The sequence below is a fragment of the Hemitrygon akajei genome, chromosome 27 (genome assembly GCF_048418815.1).
Source record: "Hemitrygon akajei chromosome 27, sHemAka1.3, whole genome shotgun sequence".
NCBI lineage: Eukaryota > Metazoa > Chordata > Chondrichthyes > Myliobatiformes > Dasyatidae > Hemitrygon > Hemitrygon akajei.
In genome coordinates, this window is record NC_133150.1 from 42695150 (window position 1) to 42717589 (window position 22440).

General features: G+C 41.2%; 1 protein-coding gene and 1 long non-coding RNA gene across 3 annotated transcripts in view; one reads left to right on the forward strand and one right to left on the reverse strand.

Annotated features, from left to right (window-relative positions):
- Positions 1–22440, forward strand: part of LOC140717307 (uncharacterized) — a 63172-nt gene that overhangs the window by 37346 nt on the left and 3386 nt on the right. The window lies entirely within an intron of this gene.
- The window catches only part of LOC140717305 (fibroblast growth factor 4B-like), a 33124-nt gene continuing 19351 nt past the window's right edge, over positions 8668–22440 (reverse strand). For both annotated transcript variants that reach the window (XM_073030763.1, XM_073030764.1), the window contains exons 2-3: positions 21710–21813; positions 8668–17965 (exon numbers count right to left, since the gene is read on the reverse strand). In XM_073030763.1, the coding sequence (XP_072886864.1) occupies positions 17789–17965; positions 21710–21813 (281 nt within the window). In that variant the 3' untranslated portion in view covers positions 8668–17788. The remainder of the gene's footprint in view (positions 17966–21709; positions 21814–22440) is intronic.

Genomic DNA, 22440 nt, shown 5'->3' on the forward strand with positions numbered 1-22440 from the left:
GCTGTACAACATTATGTGAGATATAGAGAGGATAAGTGTAACCAGGCTTTTTCCATTGAAGCTGGGTGAGACTAGAACTAGAGGTCATAGGTTAAGGGAACTTCTTCTCTCAGAGGCTGGTGAGAGGGTGGAATGAGCTGCCAGTGAAAGCGATGGATGGAAGGCTATGGTCCAGGTGCAGGTTGATGTCTAGGCAGATTAATGGTTCGTCACGGTCTAGATGGGCCAAAGGGCCTGTTTCTCTGTTGTAGAGCTCAATGACTCTCTGACTATCCTGTGCTGAACTACTTTAAAAGAACGACTTACACCTTTTTGCCAATTGTTACCAATTGTATAATACAAGTCCTCCACAGGTTATGGCAGGGTTCCGTTCCCGAGAGCTGTTTGTAACCCAAAGAGTTTGCAAGTTGGAAATGTGCCCATGAACTGAGCTCTCACAAGGCAGAAGGTCCCTGCAGACCCACAGCAGCTAACACGTCCTGCCCGTTGGTATCACAAATTCTCCATCATATGTACGAGATACACATAAGTCAGCTGTTCCTAAGGTTAGGAGGAACTGTACCCAGAAATACTTTACAGTCAATAACATGTTATGTGAAGTGTAGTCATTGGGTAATGTACGAACTTATATTTAAAAGGAAAAGGGCATCATTAATTATTGTGGTGGGAGAAACATTAAGGTCGAATATTTCTGTTGTTCAATCATTAAAGATTCATATCAAATATATTTAATTTGCAGGTTGAGTCTGTGGTGAGGAAAGCAAATGCAATGTTAGCATTCATTTCAAGAGGACTAGAGTGTAAACACAAGGATGTAATGTTGTGATTTTATAAAGCACTGGTGAGGCCTCACTTGGAATATTGTGAGCAGTTTTGGGCCCCTCATTGTAGAAAGCATGTGCTGAAACTGGAGAGGGTTCAAATGAGGCTCACAAAAATGATTCCAGAATTAAATGGCTTGTCATATGAAGAGCGTTTGATGGCTCTGGGCCTGTATTCGCTGGAATTCAAAAGAATGGGGGCTGACCTAAATGAAACCTGTCAAATGGTGAAAGGCCTTGATAGAGTGGATGTAGAGAAGATTTTTCCTATGGTGGGAGTCTTTAAGACCAGAGGACATAGGCTCATAATAGAGGGGTGTCTTTTTCTAATGGAGGTGAAGAGGAATTTCTTTAGCCAGAGAGAAGTAAATCAGTGGAATTCATTACCACGGGCAGCTGTGGAAGCCAAGTCTGTAGGTATATTTAAGGCAGAGATTGATATATTCTTGATTGGTCAGGGCATGAAGAGATCTGGAGGAAAGGCAGGAGATTAGGGCTGAGAGGAATAATGGATCAGCTGTGATGAAATGGCAGAGCAGGCTCGATGGGCCAAATGGTTTCATTCTGCTCCTATATCTTATGGTCTTATATAATGGGGTCCATTTGATAATTTTGTTCTCACTATGCGGTTGTGAATTAGAGATGCAGAGACTCAGCAGGTGTTGGAAATCTTGAGCAACACACATGTGCGTTTGGTGGTAGGATCCCTTTGGAGATGGCGTATGTAGCAGAGCATGATGGGTTGGATGTGGAGGCTCATGGGATGGTACGTAAAGGCAAGAGGAACTCTATCACTGTTACGGAGGTGGGAAGGTGGGGTGTGCACAGATGCCCAGGAAATGGAGCAGATGTGGATGACGGCAGCACCAAAGGTGGAGGGAGGAATATCCCACTCTTTGAAGGAGGATGAAACCTTTGATGTCTTGAAAAGGAAGCATACACAAAGCAAAGTGCTGGAGGAACTCAGCAGGTCAGGCAGCATCTATGGAAGGGAATAAACAATCGATGTTTCAGGTTGTAAATTAGTGCTTGCTCATGGTTCTTGACTTGGAAACATCTGAATCCATTGTCTACCTGACCCAAAAATCAAATGGCTTTGAACACAGACTGTTCAACTTCCGGTTTAAGATGGCACTACTGAAGGTGAGAGATGGCTTACTGGTAGTTCGAAAGGCACGAAATTCGACCAAAAGCATTATTAATAACAGGACTCAATTTGGCTGCGAATGCTGTTACTCACTTCTGTTGTTTGCATAATTTGTGTATTTTTCTCTTTCTGTGCACATTGGGTTTTGGTCTTTTTTTTATTGGGTTCTTTCAGGTTTTTTTCTGTGTGGCTGTCTGTAAGCAGACAAATTTCAATGTTGTATAATTCTATCAATTTCAAAAAGCACCTAAACATACCTCGGGTGGTTTCCTTTTGAGAGCAACAGCAGGCATTCAAACTACACACACAAAATGCTGGTGGAACGCAGCAGGCCAGGCAGCATCTACAGGGAGAGGTACAGTCGACGTTTATGCTGCCTGGCCTGCTGATTTCCACCAGCATTTTGTGTGTGTTGCCTGAATTTCCAGCATCTGCAGATTTCCCGTGTAAGCATTCAAACTATTCATCATTCTCAGTACAACGCTCTCGAAATAGTCAAGAATTGAGAACATGGGGCTTGATTTTATTTACTGCTGTGATAACAGTATTTAATGATTATTGCAGCCGATCACTAAGGTTGTTTTGCAACACGATGTTGTCCGTGAATTATGCAATGAATGGTAAGTATATTAAATACAGCATTTTTCTAGAAAGTGGTAACCCCATGGTGGTGACCTGTCATTGACAGGGCCTCATCTGTTGCACAAACAAGAATGTTGGTGAGTAGGAGGCCCTCCGTTTTGAAAAATTGATCAACAACCTGAAATATTGACCCCTCACCTTCATTTCTGTTTCCAGCCCCCTTGCAAATAACAACTCTTAATCCATGCATTCCGCTTTTATGAAGTGAACATAACCAAGAGGCAAAGATTCATTGCTTGGCAAAGTTGACTCATCCAACTGCTCACCCAAGTATGTCTTCCACATTCTCAGACATTTCATCTATTCGTCTTTGAATAGAGTTGTTAGATAGATAGATAGATAGATAGATAGATAGATAGATAGATAGATACTTTATTCATCCCCATGGGGAAATTCAACATTTTTCCAATGTCCCATACACTTGTTGTAGCAAAACTAATTACATACAATACTTAACTCAGTAAAAAAAATGTGATATGCATCTAAATCACCATCTCAAAAAGCATTAATAATAGCTTTAAAAAGTTCTTAAGTCCTGGCGGTAGAATTGTAAAGCCTAATGGCATTGGGGAGTATTGACCTCTTCATCCTGTCTGAGGAGCATTGCATCGATAGTAACCTGTCGCTGAAACTGCTTCTCTGTCTCAGGATGGTGCTATGTAGAGGATGTTCAGAGTTATCCATAATTGACCGTAGCCTACTCAGCGCCCTTCGCTCAGCTACCGATGTTAAACTCTCCAGTACTTTGCCCACGACAGAGCCCGCCTTCCTTACCAGCTTATTAAGACGTGAGGCGTCCCTCTTCTTAATGCTTCCTCCCCAACACGCCACCACAAAGAAGAGGGCGCTCTCCACAACTGACCTATAGAACATCTTCAGCATCTCACTACAGACATTGAATGACGCCAACCTTCTTAGGAAGTACAGTCGACTCTGTGCCTTCCTGCACAAGGCATCTGTGTTGGCAGTCCAGTCTAGCTTCTCGTCTAACTGTACTCCCAGATACTTGTAGGTCTTAACCTGCTCCACACATTCTCCATTAATGATCACTGAGCATTATCACTTATTGCTGAGCTGTATCACCTTAATTAGTTGATCTGGTGCAAAACTGTCCTCAGAACCTCCCTTATTGCTAGCAGAATCAATTATTCTCCAGTTGCACAGGCCTTTCCAGGTTTAGCACTGAGCAAAGCACACAAACCATCACTTTTTTTTTGCGAAGTGCTGGCAAGCATGGTTTGAAGTGTTCTCCGTTGCTGAAAGTGACTGAAAATAAGCCAAGTTTTTTTATTTGCTTTATCAGGGTGTATTCCCTTCAAATGTTTTAGCAGCCTGAATGGTTTAATTGCCTCAGATGTAAAACAAATCTCACCTAAGTCATATTGGCTGCTGTTGGTTGCTTGGTGCTGGTATAAATCCATATTTCAGATTCTGCACTCTATACTGTCTACACTTTTATTCATTTGGCATGCTTCTGCAGTTTTCATTATGGATTAATGACCACAATCAATCACCTATTGTTTAAGTCCAACCTTAAATGCTGTGATCAATAACGGGGAACGTTATCATAGCTCAGGCGAAACCTGACATTCTGCCTGAAGGTACATAAAGTGAGGGGACGTTATCTCAGTTGGGCCATAGGCTGGATGAATGCAGTCCAGACTATTCGAAAGGACAGGCTCTGAACTTTACTCCATTCAATTCTAGATTCTAATTGACAACAATTGTGTCACTGTGTGATTTGAGTATAATTCACTACCGTAGTGAATGGCAATAATGCGCGGGCCTGGAAATAACACAATGTCTTCATTTCAGATTTCTCATGATATGACAACTACAGAAGAGTCACGTTGCTTTTCAGCAACTATAAAGCGCTTTGAGCAAAGTCTAGGAGAAGGGTGGGTTAGCAAGAGATCAATGTCATCAATTATGAGGCACTGAGGTTCAAATGCTTAAAATAAGTAATAAATTTCTTAAATTAAGCCTGTAATCACTCAAATGCCCTCCTTGCTGTCGAGCACACCCCTGCCCCCTTTATCTTTATCACCCCCTTCGAAACTCCTACTGCCCCCAAGGGGGCGATATTGCCCACTTTGGGAACCACTGGTGTAGCTGGTGAGCAACTCACAGTATCTCAGTACATGCAACAATAAATGTACTGTTTCAATTCCAATTCCAATGAAAGACCCTGAGGCACAACGTTTCAGTTTAACATTCTGTGACGCTCTCAGAGAATGATAAATCTCTATTACTAAGAATGTTAAAATTATCTAGGGAGCTGGGGGGGGGGGGGGGGTTGGTCAACCATCGAAAACAATAAAATCAGTAAAATTTGAAATATTGAAAGCTCTAACAGAAAATTCCAAAATCGTCAATTAAGATACTAGAGTCACCTGGAGAGGAATCTTTTATTGTTGTGTATCCTAGTAAAAAAATAGTTTGTAATAAGAGTTTTATTTTACCTTTCAAGTTTCTAAGGAGCATTTTAGTAGGATACATAATGATAGGACCTTTAAAGTGGAATTAGTAGGTGGAAGAAATTAGGCAAATATCATCAAATCTCTTGTCACTTTTCTAAACAGGCTGGTTCTTTAAGTTTGGATAGAGCTAATCAGCAGTGGGGAGGTGTGTTCATAGCCCAAGGGTCCAGAGGAGTTCACGACAAATGTTTTCAGGAATAAAAGACTTTACTTATGATGAGTGTTTGATGGCTCAGGGCTTGTACTCACTGGAGTCTTGAAGAATGCGGGGGGGGGGGTGGATTTCATTGAAACCCACTGAATATTGAAAGCCCCGCATGGAGTGGATGTGGGGAGGATGTTTCCAAAAGTAGGAGAGTCTAGGATCTGATGGTTTTGTTCAGAATAGAAGGACATCCCTTTAGGGCAGAGATGGGGAGTAATACCCTTATCCAGAGTGTGGTAAATCTGTGGAGTTCATTGCCACAGACGGCTGTGGAGGCCAAGTCATTGGGTATATTTAAAGCGGAGGTTGATAGGTTCTTGATTATTGGGAGCGTCAAAGATTAATGAGTGGAGAATGGGACTGAGAGGGAAAATAAATCAACCATGGTGGAATGGTGGAGCAGGAGTAACAGACTGAAGGCCTTAATTCTGCTCCTATGTCTTACGGACTTATGGAGGATACTTAGCCTGTCAATTGCTCTAAAGGTGGTGCCTCTTTACACGTGCACGTTCCATGCATGCAGTGTACCTATTGCAGATCCACCCCCCCCCCCCCCCCACCAGTTAAGAAGCAGTATTTGTTGTGCGAAGCAGGGAAAGTGAAAAGTTGGCTCGTCTGTGTGGCTCAGATAGATCCTATAATGGAACTCTGACTGCTGCTTAAACAAACAAGCTCGCCGAAGACTCTTTGGCTCACATGAAAGATTCACGGATTAGAAACTGAAACGAGTTGGCCATTCGGTCATTTGAGTTTGAGCTCCAGTCCTGTTAACATCCATGTGCAGTATTTCTACCATCGGGTAGGAGGTACAGAAGCCCGAAGGCTCACACCCAGCGATTCAGGAGCAGCTTTGTCCGCTCTTCCCTCCCATTCCTAAATGGACCTTGAACCCGTGAACACTACTTCACTTTTCTCCTCTGTTTTTACACTATTTTTAATTTAACTAGCACAAGCCCTGTGCAATATTCCTTAAAAATTATGAATTCTAGTGGTGGATGAGAATTCAATTGATGATTGATTTTCCAAGGCCTTTGGAATTTTCTATTTCCTTCTGACATGGAATGAAACCATTCAGCCCATTGACTCTAGACCAGTTCTCTGAGCAATCCCATCAATCACATCATTGCCATGTGACCTTTACTTTCACATACCCCTTTCAACTTCCCCATGATTCTCGCCGCACCCACTGACACTTGGATTAACCTGCCGCACCTAATTAAACAGCCAACCAGCACTTCAGGTGAATAGCTTGCTCAGTTCTGAATTTGTCCACGTGGAGCAGGGAGCAAATTTGTAAATCTACCAGGAGCAAAGGGTATTGGGAGTGGCAAGCGTGGAATGCCATGGGAGGGGTGTGGGATGGACAGTAGAGAAGGAATGCCAGGGATAGTGGGGGGGGGGGGGGGGGTGGCGAGTTGCAGGAGCAGACTTTCCAGTCCTGAGACAGAGGGCAATGCCATTTAATTCCAAACAATTGGTTTATTGATCAATGCAGAATGTCTCTCTGGTGCTTTCCCTTTTCTCAACAATGATTCCCATCTCCCTTCCCCCTTCCCACTCCCAGTCCACAATAGAGTCCCATGTCAGAATCAAGAGTATCATCACTCACATATGTCATGATATTTGGTTTTTTTTGAGACTACAGTACAGTGCAATACATAAAGTTACTACAGTACTGTGTACAAGTCTTAGGCACCCTAGCTATATACACAGTGCCTAAGACTTTAGCATAGTACTGTATTTATAGAACCCTGCCTTTTCCAAAAGCTCTCTTCTGGAAAGCGCTACAGAGCTATTTAAAAAAACTTCACGGCAACTTAAAAGTTTTTACCCCAGGCAATTAATCTGATCCATTATTCTAGTTAGCCACTCCACCTCCTCCATCAATTACTCTCATCACAGCATAGCACTGCAAACACTTTAAACCACTTTTTACAATATTGCTTACATTGTAAGTACATGCTGGTATATATGTATTTATGCAAATTTAATTCCATACCAGTCCTTTAACCGCTAACATTTTTTATATAATTCTTTTGAATTGTTGAATATTATTGTTTTTTTTGCATGTCAACACACAATAGAAAATTCTAAATAAGGTCAATCCTTGGTCCAAAATAGCCCAAGGTATAAGCCAGTCTGTACAAGGCCAATTAACAATTGGCAATAAATGGTAACTTACAGTCTGTGTGGTTAAAGTGTTATAAATAAATATCAAAATGGTTATGTATGGGTGATGGTCTGACTCTGGGATTTTCCTGATCCATTTGCCTCCGCAACACAGGGGTTTAGTAGGTTTATCATGTACCAAACCTACTGGTTGTAGCTACTAACATGAAAAGCAATGCAAGGTTATCAGAAAAACAAATGTGGGTAACACAGTAGCTGGGACAGACAGCACCCAGTAAATGTGCACACGCGCGCGCGAGCACAGACACACACATGCACACACACACACACACACACGTGCACGCACACACGCACACACACTTGTCACTCTGCTTGTCACGCTGAGTGTACGCACCTCAATGTCTTCCCCGGTTTATTCTCATAATGTGTCTGAAACCAAGTTGATGCACTCGGGATGGGTTTATGGTTGCCTTACCCGCCATACATGGCAGAGTATCCAATTTCTTTAGCAATGGGGATATGCAAATGTGTATTTGTCGTTGTATACTGTATTTAAGGCAGATACTTTTTATTTTGTAATATGATTGTAACTACAAACATACATTGTGGGGTGCATCATAATCTAATTCATGTGAAGTCTTAAATTAACTTTGTGGGTAATTAAAGATGGTATGCCCTGGTACCTAATAAAACGGGGCTCTTGGCTCTCAGTAGAAAAGGTAGATTGGGGCTGCCAGGAGTTCATACTGAACAAAATAATATGGAGCTATTATTGTGTTTACTGGTAGATATCATTTTATAAATATTGGCAGTCTTCTTTTAAGTATTTTTGCTAATTTCTATAAGTTTGTTTTTTTATGCACCTATTAAATACCCTTGCACTGAAGTGTGAAGTGACCCCAGCCATCTTTCCTTTGGTCATAATCCATGTATCTAGAAGTAGCAGAGCCATTAGTTCAACACTATTCAAGTTCAGGGCATCAGAGTTCAAAGTTCATATCCCACTGCTGCCTGTAGGAGTTTGTACGTTCTCCTCGTGACTGTGTGGGTTTCCTCCTGGTGCTCCAGTTTCCTCCCACAGTCCAGAGACGTACCGGTTGGTAGGTTAATTGGTCATTGTAAATTGTCCCACGATTAGGCTAGAATTAAATCGGGGGATTGCTGGGTGTCACGGTTCACTGGGCTGGAAGGGCCTGTTCTGTGCTATACCTTTAAGTAAATAAAATAGACACGTGAAACATATTTCACTTTCTGATAAAATATTTTTAATAAATAACTTCATATATAGGATTAAATGATCTTGTGCATGGCACATACACAAAAGTGCAATAGAAAATAAAGTCTAAAGAGGTTTCTACATAGTCTGTTGCATCAAGTACAATTTACAGAACAGTTTGACAGTGCTTCATGCAGTTGCTGAGGTACCTGGCATTATAAGAGAATCTGCAAATTTAGCCCACATCTGAAATGGGACAGAAGCAGCAATATTTTCTCAGCCAGCTTGGAGTTCTTCTCGTTAAAGAGGTATTCACAAAACAATGAAATTCTTCATTCTAAGTTGCCTGCATCGTACTTGAACTGCATGCGATAATATAAGATAGTCATCAGCACAGACACTTTACAATGAAGCATTTCATTATAGCAAAGTAACAAAGATGAGCGATTAAGTGATCCCAGTGTAGAATCATAGAGTCATAGAGTACTACAGCACAGAAACAGATTCCTCAACCCATTTAGTCTGGTGACAAACTAATAATCTGCCTACTCCCATCGACCTGCACCCAGACCATAGCCTTCCATACCTCCTCCCATCCATGTACCTATCCAAATTTCTCTTAAATGTAGAGATTGAACCAGCATCTACCACTTTTGCTGGCAGTTCGTTCCAGACTCTCACCACCCTTTGAATGAAGAAGTTCCCCCTTAAAAATTTGACCTTTCACCCTTAGCACATGACATCTAGTTCCAGTCTCGCCCAACCTCAGTGGAAAAAAGCCTGCTTGCATTTACCCTATCCATGCCCTCATAATTTTGTACTCCTCTATCAAATCTTCCTTCATTCTCCCATATTCCAGGGAATAAAGTCCTAATCTATTCAACCTTTCCCTATAACTCAGGCCCACAAGTCCTGGCAACATTCATCTAAATTTTCTCTGAACTCTTTCAATCTTATTTATATCTTTCCTGTAGGTAGGTGACCAGAACTGGACACAATACTCCAAATTAGGCCTCACCAATGTCTTATACAACTTCAACTTAACATCCCATATCCTGTAATTTATGAAGGAAAAATATGCCAAAACTTTGATTTATGAATGCCAATTTCAATGTAGATTTCAACTTTAAAGGAAATGTGTTCTTTTGTTGATCACAGCCATACATTTTTTAGACATATTTCTGGATGGAATTGCCTGCAGCACTAGGGAGATTGAAATACCACCAGTTTTAAATCCCATTTTTCCATAAGACCATAGACATAAGAGCAGAATTAGGCCATTCAGCCCATCGAGTCAGCTCCACCATTCCATCATGGCTGATTTATTATCCCTCTCAACCACATTCTCCTGCCTTCTCCCTGTAACCTGTGATACCCTTACTAATCAAGAATCTATTAACCTCCTCTTTAATATATCCAATTACTTAGCCTCCACAGCCATATGTGGTAACAACTTTCACAGATTCAACTCCCTCTGACTAAAGAAATTCCTGCTCATCTCCATTCTAAAGGGAGATCCTTATATATCAAAACAAAGTTTACTCATGTTCTTTTCTAGGCGTGTAGGGATGGGGGCCATTTGCTTTGACATACAGATACAGAGGCATCTGCAGAAACCTATTACCAACCCTTTCGCTCCAGTGGAATAACCACTAGGGATTCAATTTGTAATGTACCGAGGCAGATGATTTATCCTTGCCACTTCATCCTACCATCAAATTAAATGAAAGTTAACTAAAAGTTAAAGTAAATTAAAGTTAAATTGCTCCAACAGCTCTCTGATTATGATGCTCCCTTCATCCCTGAAGACTATCCTGTCTGCTGCTGCAAATAAGATAAAATAGCTTGGTGCTTATTCTTCTGAACATCTGAAATATGCATTACGCTAAAATACATCATCATTGTAGATGAAACCAACCTTATGAGATCATCACTCCATTCATCTTCTTCTCTCCTCTATAGTACTTTCGCCCTCTCTGTCCTCAGATAAAGCTATTGATTTTTTAGTTGGGTTTATTTCCACATCATTCACTTCTTTATGAAACACCAGAGATGTTTTCTTTTGTCTATGTTTTACCATTACTCATTCTTAGTCTGATATTTAAACAAATGCAAATTCTGCAATCAATCAGGGATGGGACTGAAAACCTTGTTAACGTTACTCAGACTAAGCAGGAGACATGGAGTTCGACTTCATTACTCCCTGTTTGCCTTAGCTGACACCATCTCACCAACAGACAAGTTCTCCCGGACCATAATGTCCTTCGACAACTTCCTTACCAAGTCAGTATGGGAGCCAAATTTCCTCTCGTTACCATTCATCTTTCAAACCACCTGCTCTGATTCTCCACAAGAACACTTCCTTAGAATTTTGTACATCAGAATCACCACTATGGCATCCTATAAAATATTGGAGTTCATGCATTGAATCAAAGCCCTCAAATAAATTGCATTAAAATATTCTGCTGCTTTATAACTTTATAATGACTGAGTCATAGTTTATGACTCTCATTATTTTGTTGGAATTCTGCTTCTACATAATCTCTCTTGTTCATCTACCTACCCACTGACATTACTCAAATTCTTTGTACCTTCTGCCCTCTTTCTTGTCTTTGGTCTTCTTAACTTTCTACCACTTTCTGGTTTGCTTTACCTAACATTATTAGACCATAAGATCACAAGATCTTAAGATACAGGAGCAGTATTAGGCTATTTGGCCCATCGAGTCTGTTCCACCATTTCATCATGGCTGATCCATTTTTTCTCTCAGCCCCAATCTCCTGCTTTCGTCCCGTATCCCTTCATTCCCTGCCCAATCAAGAATCTATCAACCTCTGTATTAAACATACATAAAGACTTGGCCTTCACAGCTGTCTGTGGTAACTCATTTCAAAAGTTCACCACTCTCTGGCTGAAGAAATTCCTCTTCATCTCTGTTCTAAAAGGATGCCCCTCTATTCTGAGGTTGTGTCCTTTGGTGTTAGACTCTCCCATCATAGGAAACATTCTCTCCATATCCACTCTATGGCCATTCGATAAGTTTCAATTAGGTCACTCCTCGTTTTTCTGAATTCTAGTGACTCCAGGCCAGACCCATCAACCTCTCTTCACATGACAAGCCATTCATTTGTGGAATCATTTTTGTGAACCTCCTTTGAACCCTCTCCAATGTCAGGGCATCCTTTCTAAGATAGAAGAAGAAGAAGAAGAATAGCCCTTAGCTCGGCAGTGGAGTTATCGGGGCACCATCATGACGGTGTTTCCGTAGCAAGCTATTCTTGTTTTAACAAGGCTGAGTTGCTAGCTCAGCGCTCAACCCGACGTGGATTCGAACTCGGGAACCTTTGCTCCGGAGGCCGGCGCTGATATTATTGCGCCACCATGGGAGACAATTTTCTAAGATAAGGGGCCCAGAATTGTTCACAATACTCCAAGTGAGGCTTCGCCAACTTCGGCAAGGCTGCCCATCTCTTTGCGATGGAAGTGATGAGCTTCATTCTTGACGATGGATATTGCAAACACTTCAGGGATAACATCAAAATCCACCTCATGAAATTTAATACTACACCTAAAGACTTGGAAGACATCACACTCAATAAATCTCCTCAGCAGGAAGCTGTGCTACATGACAGCAACCTCCGCTGTGCCACAGAGAACAAGTGGCAGTTGTGTAAGGAGACCGAACAATCAAAGGACCCAACCTCTAACCACAGACACCACTTACTCCTACCACACTGCATCAAAATATGTGGATCCCAGATTGACCTGTACATTCATCCATAAATAGACAACCCCTTAGGAGATCATCATCCTCGACTCGAGTGATTCCATTACCACTACTATATATTCCACAGTCTGGGACAGATAACAAGGGACTTTGACCCAGTGGCGATGAAGAAATGGTGATATGTTTCCAAATTAAAATGGATCACTTTTCACAACACAAAAAAACACAAAATCCATCAAAAGGTCTATTAAATACAGCTAATATTATTCTTTAGCTACAAGGTACAAAGTCCTGGACAAATTAATCACATATCTAAAAAGATCAGTTCATTTATAAGTCAATCATTCACCTGAAATTGTAACCTTTGCAGGTTATATTTGGCCATGACACCATGGGTTATCATGAGTCTTCATATACTGTGTCCAACCACAGAATTTTCAGCCTTTGCCATCTTCCAGAAAGCATGTTAAACTGAGATCCCAGCTGGACTGTAAAGCCCCTTGGTGCTACCATGAGAAAAGGGGCAAGTCTCCAGTTATCTCGGCTAATATTTGCTCCTTCAACCATGTATTTCTGAAGGCTGCCTCCTTGCTGACAGTGTGATGGTATGGGTGCAGAATTTCTGCTCTCTATAAGACAGAGGAGCAGAATTAGGTCATTTGGCTCTTTACGCCTGCCTTGCCATTCCATCATGCCTGAGTTATTATCCCTCACAACTCCATTCTCCTACCTTTCCCCCATAACTTTTGACACCCTGACTAATCATGTACCTACCAACTTCCACTTTAAATACACACAGAGACGTGGCCTCCACAGTCACCTGTGGCAATGAATTCCACAGATTCACGATACTTTGGCTGAAAGAAATTCCTCCTCATCTCCGTTCCAAACGGACGTCCTTATATCTGAGGCTGTGCCCTCTGGTCCTAGACTCCCCCACTATAGGAAACATCCTATGTATCTTTAAGTCCAGAGGTACTTAACTGCGATAAAACACTTGAGGGAGTAGGACATGAAAAGGCACTAAATAAATTCAAATATTTCAAGTAATTGCTGACTGTTTCTCAGAGAGAGTGTCTGTTCCGATAACCATCAACAGCTTAACCACAGTCCACACAAAATGAACAAAAGTGCTTTATCAAGTAAACAGTATAAATCAATAACATATTAATAACTGAGTTGGAATGAACATGGCAGTCATCTAATTGAAGGGATTGTCCATTAATAGTAAACTCTTCCGAACATGTTTACTTGGAATCTCAGGGAACATTTAGATTCCACGGATTAATCCCAGCAATTTCTGCCTTGGACTCATTCCCGGTGACAACCATTCTCCGTAATACTGGATTGTGTCGGATCACTGTACATGAAAAATGAAAACCTTTAACTCCAGAAAAGTGGAACATTGCCGTTGCCCACAAACCCTGTTTTCTCGGCAACCTCCCCAAATTATTAAATCCAGCATTAAATTCCAAGGGTAGCTGTAAAAGCAGCAGAGACATATGAAAGGTTTAAAAGAGTTATACTTAAAAACAGAAGCACCGTTTCAAAGGGATATACATTTACAAGCAATAGATATTGAATACAGTACAGAGGTTACAAACACGCAGTGGCCACTTTATTAGGTACATATATACACCTGCTGCTTAATACAAATATCTATTCAGCCAATCATGAGGCAGCAACTCGATGCATAAAAGCATGCAGGCATGGTCAAGAGGTTCAGTTGTAGTTCAGACCAGACACCAGAATGGGGAAGAAAGATGATCTAAGTGCCTTTGACCATGCCAGACAGGGTGGTTTGGGTATCTCAGAAACTGCTGGTCTCCTGGGATTTTCACGCATAACAGTCTCTAGGGTTTACAGAGAATGGTGCGAAAACAAAAAATAAAACATCCAGTGAGTGGCCGTTCTCTGGGCCTTAACGCCTTGTTCATGATATAAGTCAGAGGAGAACTTTGAACATTGAAGTGGATAGACTTCAGCAGCAGAAGACAACACCAGGCTCCACTCCTGTACCTAATAAAGTGGCCACTAAATGTTTGTTGAAATGTTTAAATTTCAAAGCAGTAAATTTTGTATGGGTTTTGCTCAGTATATTTTTTTTTGGCAAAACTGCATTAAATCCCAAAATAAAAGGAATAACTATTATACGATGTTCAAACAAGATTAGTATTTAAGTAATACATAGTAATACCATACTAATAAATATCAACCCTTATTTATTAACTTACGCACAGCGACTCTCAAAAGAACGTGATATCAAATTTACACAAAAATATGCTGCAGCAATGCTAAGTTACAGGTCTGGCATTTTTTTAAGGCATGACAGATTGCTCCAGTCTTTTTCCTATCAAAGTTCAGTCAGCAGGTTTACGGTACAATCGCAGGATTCAAGCGTTCCAATAGTCCGTTAACAGTTCGGTTTTATTTGGAATAAAATTTGAACCGCTGAGTAGCGGTTCATTTTCAAACACCATGATACAACAATGATCTAAGCATATTCTCAAACATTTATAATTAGTTACTAGTTAAGGAACATTTCCAGAGGTCCATTGCTAAAGCATGGTTAAGGCTTTTAAATTGCTTTAAGAAGTTGCAGCAGATATGTTTTATTAGGAAAGCTATTTGCCCACTATGAAGAGTAATGTTATTCATGTATTCTTTTATATCACTGTGTATGATCTCAGCAGAAACAACAGAGTAAATATTAAAATCACTTAGAAGGAGGCATTTGACATAAACACAAGAGATTCTGCAGATGTTGGAAATCCAGAGAAACGCACACAAAATGCTGGAGGAACTCTGCAGGTTAGGCAGCATCTTCGGAGGGGAACAAACAGGCAATGTTTCAGGCCTAGACCCTTCATTAGGAAGGTCCTTGGGGTGAAGTGTCTTGGCCTGAAACATTCCTCTAATAAATGCTGCCTGACCTGCTGAGTTCCTCCAGTGCTTTGCTGAGGAATTTGACCAATTGAAACTGTTCCCACTCCTTAGAAGAATCTTCTAATTTGAAAAATCACATTGTTATTTCTCCACTGCCTTGGAAATTCCCCATTTTCAAGCACTTATCCAATATATTACCAGAAGTTTTTAAGGAATCTGTTTCCACTGCCTTTCTAGATCACAATAACCCTCAGATAAAAATGCCCCCTTAAACTACTCACCAAAAGCAAATACATTTGGGGTGTTTATAATCAATTGGTTCAATGCCCCACAATATCTTAATACTAAAATCATGTATCTATTTGCAGATAAATCTTTAAAGACCTCTCCTTGATAATCCACCCTGTTGTAGGCACAGTGGTCTATTTAGATGTAAGACTTCCCTTCCATAATCCACCCAACTGCAAGCACGATTGTCTAGTTAGGATACAAGACCTCTCCTCCATAATCCACCCAATTGTTGGCACAGTTGTCTGTTTAGGATCTGAGACCTCCCCTCCATAATCCACCCTATTGCAGGCACAGTTCTCCATTTAGGATGCAAGACTTCCCCTCCATAATCCACACTACTACAGGCTCATTTGTCTAGGATGCAAGACCACCCCTCTATAGCACACTCTATTGTAGGCACGATTGTTTACTCAGGGTGCAAGACCATGCCTCCATAATCCACCCTATTGCAGGCACAGTTGTCTACTTAAGATGCTGATACCTTTTACATATTTATATCAGTTTACTGGTTTCAATTCAAGGCAGCCAATCCCAGTAAACCAGCACTGGAGCTGTCCAATCAGCACTATCACATCAAAGTCAATATTTATATATGTGCATAATAGTATAAAAATTATTCAATATTTAACTTCATTAAATCTTGAAAATGAATTACTAAATCACAAGAATGTCTTATAACCATCTCCTGTTCTAATCATTCAATATATTTTAAACACAAGAGATTCTGCAGATGCTGAAAATCTAGAGCAACATGCACTTAATGCTGGCAGAACTCAGCAGGCCAGGCTGCTTCTATGGAAATGAATAAACAGATGGTATTTAGGGGCTAGAGCTGAAGAGACCCTAATGAGACCTAAAGAAGATCTTGGCCTAAAGAAGACCCAAAGAAGATACTGCCTGACCTGCTGTGTTCCTCCAGCATTTTGTGTGTGTTGCCTTCAGTATAATTTCCCCTTTCCATCTTTGAATGTTTCTTAGTCCTGTCTGCTCTGAGAGGCACATTCCACACCCTTACTGCAAAGTGAAAGGAGAAAGATGATGAAAAGGTCCATAATTCACAAACACCTCCTGCTGTTCAGATCAGGGCTGGCGTTTGACTGGCGTTGGAGGAAATCTGTTATATAACCGGTAGCAGCAGTTCATTGTTTGGACACTAAGTATCCCAGGGGCAACCATGTCCTAAATCTCCACTAAAGGTATCAGTAATCTACAAGCTCACTTACCATCGAGGACAGTTTGTGCTTGTGCCTGGAAAAAGCCAACATCAATATGGAAACCATCTATTTCTTATCCACTGTGTGTGTGTTGCTGCTCTCCTTTTTACCTCCTTGGGCTGTGTTTACTTCACTGGTGTCTGGTTCTACCAGCTTACTTCTGGTATGCTGAAACAGGACTTCACATTTCTGCCTCACTTATGGTCACTGGTGGTCCGCCAGCTACTAAGACCATCAGAACAAAACTGCTTGCTTTGTTATCTATTGCTCGTCTCCAGGGATTTCAGGGTTAGCAAGGGGTGCATTGTTTCATGGAGTCACAGAGTTAGATCCAAGCTCTTCAGCCCAACTCATCCATGCAAACAAGAAATCTATCCAAGCTGGTCACGTTTACCGGCATTTGACCCTTCCCCTCCCCACCCCCAAACCTTTGAGTCCATTACCTGTCTAAATTTTTTTCCACAATATTCCTAAGAAGCAAAGGACAATCAGACCGACCAATTTTTTTTTATCAGTTCCATGTGATGTCAGGAGTCATAAACAAGAACAAACCCAAGGGGGAAGGACTCAACGGACCCACAATGACATTCCTGTTAGAATCTACCCGTTTTATTTATTGCTGACTTGGTTGCAAGTCACGTATCACTTTGATGTTCAGCAATAATCACCTCCCCAATGCACCACCAATGAATTCCTTACATAACTCATTGTAATGCAGGAAACTGTCTGATGAGGCCAACATAGTAACTGATGTCTCCTGTTCTCGATAAAGGTGTACAAGCTCAGGCTGGGAGCACAATCTGACCTCTGTGGTAAATGACCTTCACGCTTGCCCATGGTCATACTTCCTTTTTAAAGCAGCATTAATGTCAAAGTAACTATAAAAAGTAAAACATATTTACACGTAATGCCGTTTCCACATAAGTTAATAAGTTAATGTTAAACTAGAAATGTCCTGTACATATATACTCTTCTGCAATGCTATTTCCATGGAGTTTAGGACTTGCGAAATTTCAAGTATTCGTTTCTTTACAGCCTCGGCAAAAAATGTGTAACTCTCAAGGTAGGCGAAACCTTGCTTCCTCTTTTCGCTCTTCCATGCTTACTCAGTGCTATGTACATCCCCGGGTAGGCCTTCGATTCATACACGTTGTAGCGATTGGGCAAGAGCCTTTCTTTGAATTCACACTCGTTATTGAAGTCCGCCTGAAAGAGAAGTTACTTGTCAGTTGATGACTGTTCATAGGCAGTGCTCGTGTAATTACATCACAGGCTTCAGTTCCTCATTACAAAACCATTCTTAGTGATGTGGTCGCGATTGTATACAAGCTTAGAACTAACTACTGAACAAAGTTCCCCGCCACTAACTGTATTGTATCACTCACTGTGACTGTTAGCTCCCAGTTCTTTTTTTTTTGCAATTTATTTTTTATTGAAGTTCATCATCAAACAAACATTTCCACAAAATGTATTTCAGACATTGTACATATATATCATATAATCATATATATCACAAATCTCCACAAAGTCTTTATCTGAGGTATACACTTATAGAAAAGAGCGGAAAGAAAAAACAAGCAAAAGGAAAGAACTATGTACAAGTAGGGAGTGATCTTTTTTAACAACATATTCATTGATTTGTGGGAATAAAATCAGGCCTATGAGGCATTATGTAGTTAAACCATTTTTCCCAGTATGAATCAAATTGTTCCAGCTTATGATTAACAGATGCTGTTATCTTCTCCATTTTGTAAATGTCCATTGTAATTTCCATCCATGTATTTAAAGTTGGGCTCTCCTGTGATAACCATTTCCTAGTAAGAGTCTTTTTACCAGCCACCAACAGTATATTCATTAAATATTTTTATCTCTTTTCAACCATTCTTGAGATGTATGTCCAAAATATATGGTCTTACTCTCTAAGGGTATTTCACATTTAAAGATGTCTTGTAGGGCATTGTGTATCCCCCTCCAATAGTTTTTGATAACAGGGCAGTCCCAAAAAATCTGATAATGATTTGAATTTTGATTTCCACAATTTCTCCAGAAAACAGGGAGGTTACTATCATAATGGGATTTCTGAGAGGGTGTAATAAAATATCTTATCAAGTTTTTCCATCCAAACTCCCTCCATTTCTGTGAACTGGTACACTTCCATTGATACCTCCATATTATTGAGCTTTCAGTTCTATAAAGAATCAGAATGAGAATCAGGTTTAATATCAGTTAAAATTAGTGAAATGTTGTGAAATTTGCTATTTTTGTGGCAGTAAAACAGTGCAAGACATTTAAAAACTATGAATTACAATAAGAGACATATATATGTGTGCAGATATAAAATGATATGATGTGTTTCATAGGAAGTGGAAGCATTGGAAAGGGTACAGAGGAGATTTACCAGGATGCTGCCTGGTTTAGAGAGTATGGATTATGGTCAGAGATTAAGGGAGCTAGGGCTTTACTCTTTGGAGAGAAGGAGGATGAGAGGAGACATGATAGAGGTATACAAGATATTAAGAGGAATAAATAGAGTGGACGGCCAGCACCTCTTCTCCAGGGCACCACTGCTCAGTACAAGAGGACATGGCTTTAAGGTAAGGGGTGGGAAGTTCAAGGGAGTTATTAGAGGAAGGTTTTTTACTCAGAGAGTGGTTGGTGCATGGAATGCACTGCCTGAGTCAGTGGTGGAGGCAGATACACTAGTGAAATTTAAGAGACTACTAGACAGGTATATGGAGGAATTTAAGGTGGGGGGTTATAAGGGGGGGGCAGGGTTTAAGGGTCAGCGCAACATTGTGGGCCGAAGGGCCTGTACTGTGCTGTACTGTTCTATGTTTTATGTGCTATGTTTCTGGTTTTTGGTCACACCTTTTTTTATTGCTATTTTGTGCAATTTTCTTCAAGGCAGCCTGCAGATAACGAGCGACACTTTGAATTTTTAATTAAATAAGAAGCACAAAAAGAGAGCCAAACAAAAATAGTGAGGTAGTGTTCGTGGGTTCATTGTCCATTCAGAAATCTGATGGCGGTGGGGAAAGGTTGTTCCTAAAACACTGAGTGTGTGGCTTCAGGCTCCTGTACCTCCTCCCTGATGGTAGCAGTGAGAGAGGGGTTGTCCTTCATGACGGATGACACCCTTTTGAAGAATTATGAAAAGTTCAGAAAGAAAAGGAGTTCATGCAAAGGAAAGTACTGGCACACATCCAGCTATCAGACTCACCCATACTGTCAAATCTGTGTGACATTTTGGTGTAATACGGGGGGGAATGTTATACTGCTGCTGTCAGACTTTGTTGGTGACTATACAATATTTCATTAGGAACTTTGGTATGTCACCGAAGACTCTAACAAATTTTCTACAGATGTAGCACAAAGAGCATTCTAGCTGGTTGCATCTCCATCTGGTATGGAGAGGCCACTCCGCAGGATTGGGAAAAGCAGCAGAGGACCGTAAACTGAGCCAGCCCCATCGTGGGCATTAGTCTCTCCAGCATCACGGATACCTTCAAAGACTGATGCTTCAAAAGGGTCACATCCATCTTTAAGGACTTAGCCTCTTCTCATTATGATCATCAGGGAGGAGATACAGGAGCCAGAAGAGCATTCCTCGATGTTTTAAGAACAGCTTTTTCCTCACCACCATCAGATGTCTGAATGGTCCATCAGCCCATGAACACCACCTCACTCTTTGCACTACTTATTTATTTTTTTATATTTCTTATTGTAACTTCTAACATTTTTATTTGTGTTGCACTGTACTGCCACCATTAAACAAGAAATGTCGCGACATATGTCAGTGATAATAAACCTGATTCTGATTTTGATTCTGGTAGCTCACATTTATACAATTAGGAAAAATATAGAAAGGAAAGGACTGCAATGTACCTTAAAGGTCTGACACACAAAGATAATGATAATGATCAAATTTAGTTTTATTAGTCCCTTGGGCAGTACTGTGTAAAAGTTTTAGACATATATATATATATATGTATTGCTAGGATACTTAAGACTTTCAAACAGTACTGTATTTGTCAATGTGGAGCAGAGAGCAAATGACGTTGGGAATGGCGAGGGTGGAGCGCCGCGGGAGGAATGTGGGATTGATAGCAGAGAAAGAGTGCCAGGAACAGCAGGGGTGCTGTGGTGTGTCGTGGGAGCAGAGACACCCAGCCCTGAGAAGCCAGGCAAGGCCATTTGATTCGAAACAATTGGTTTATTGATTATTACAGAATGTCTCTCTGCTGCTTCCCGTTCCTTCCCCTCTCCCTTCCCCTTTTCCCCACTCTCAGTCTATAATAGAGACCCATTTCAGAATCAGGTTTATCATCATCACATACATCATGAAATTTGGAAATTTGCTTTTACTTTGCGGCAGCAATATGGTGCAATTCATATCTATATAAACTGTTGCCAAGTACTGTACGTTGAAACGTACAGCGAAGTGCATCCTTTTGCGTTAACAACCAATACAATCCAGGAGTTATGCTGGGGGCAGCCTGCAAGTGTCGCCTCACTTCCGGCGCCAACATAGCCCACGTCTCAATGACCTTAATCGTACATTTCTTTCTGGAATGTGGGAGGAAACTGAAGCACCTGCAGGAAACCCAGGCGGTCGTGGGGAGAACGTACAGTGGCGGGAATTGAATGCTGATGGGTAGTCACTGGTGCTGTAAAGCGCTGCGCTAACCGTTACGCCACCGCGCTGCCCTCTCACTCATCTTAGTGTCATATTGGGGGAGTGTTACACCACTGCTGTCAGCCTTCCAGTAAAATGGTGAACTGAGTGCTTGACCATTCACCAATATGAGGAACTGAGACCGAAGCTCGGGCCTACTCCAGGCGGTTCTGGGGATTCGGATCTAAGGACTCAACTTGCTGAGCTGGAAAGGCCCGATTCTGTGCTAGAAAACTAAAAAAGAGAAGAGGATGGACATAGTTGATTTTACTCACTGCTGCATACAGTCGACCTTTGTTATTCATTGCAATGAAGGCATGGGTCTTCATGCCATACAAACTGACCACTCCCAACTCCACCGTAGAAATCATTAAAAGACCTAAAGGGAAAAGAAATAAGAATCATAAATGTCATTAGACCATAAGAGATAGGAGCAGAATTAGGCCATTTGGCCCATCGAGTCTGCTCCACCATTTCATCATGGCTGATCCATTTCCCTCTCAGCCCCAATCTCCAGCCTTCTCCCCTTATCCCTTCATACCCTTCAATCCAGAATCTGTCAACCTCTGCCGTAAATATACATAAAGACTTCCCTCCACAGATTCCCCACTCTCTGGCTAAAGAAATTCCTTCACATCTCCATTCTAAAAGGATGACCCTCTATTCTGAGGCTGTGTCCTCTGGTCTTAAACTCTCCCACCATAGGAGACATCCTCTCCACATCCGCTCCCTGACGGGCTTTTAACATTCGATAATTATACTTGCCAATATAAATGTCATTTTGAAGATAAATTCCTTAATCTCTCAGAGGCATGTCACTTCTAGAGTTCACAAGAAAGCAAACCTAGTGGTTCATAAACACAAGAGATCACAGGGAGAACATGCAAACTCCACAAAGTCAGCATCAGAGGTCAGGATCAAACCCTGATTACTGGAATATCAAGGCAGCAGGACCATAGCACCATGAGATATAGGGCCAGAATGAGGCCATTTGGACCATCGAGTC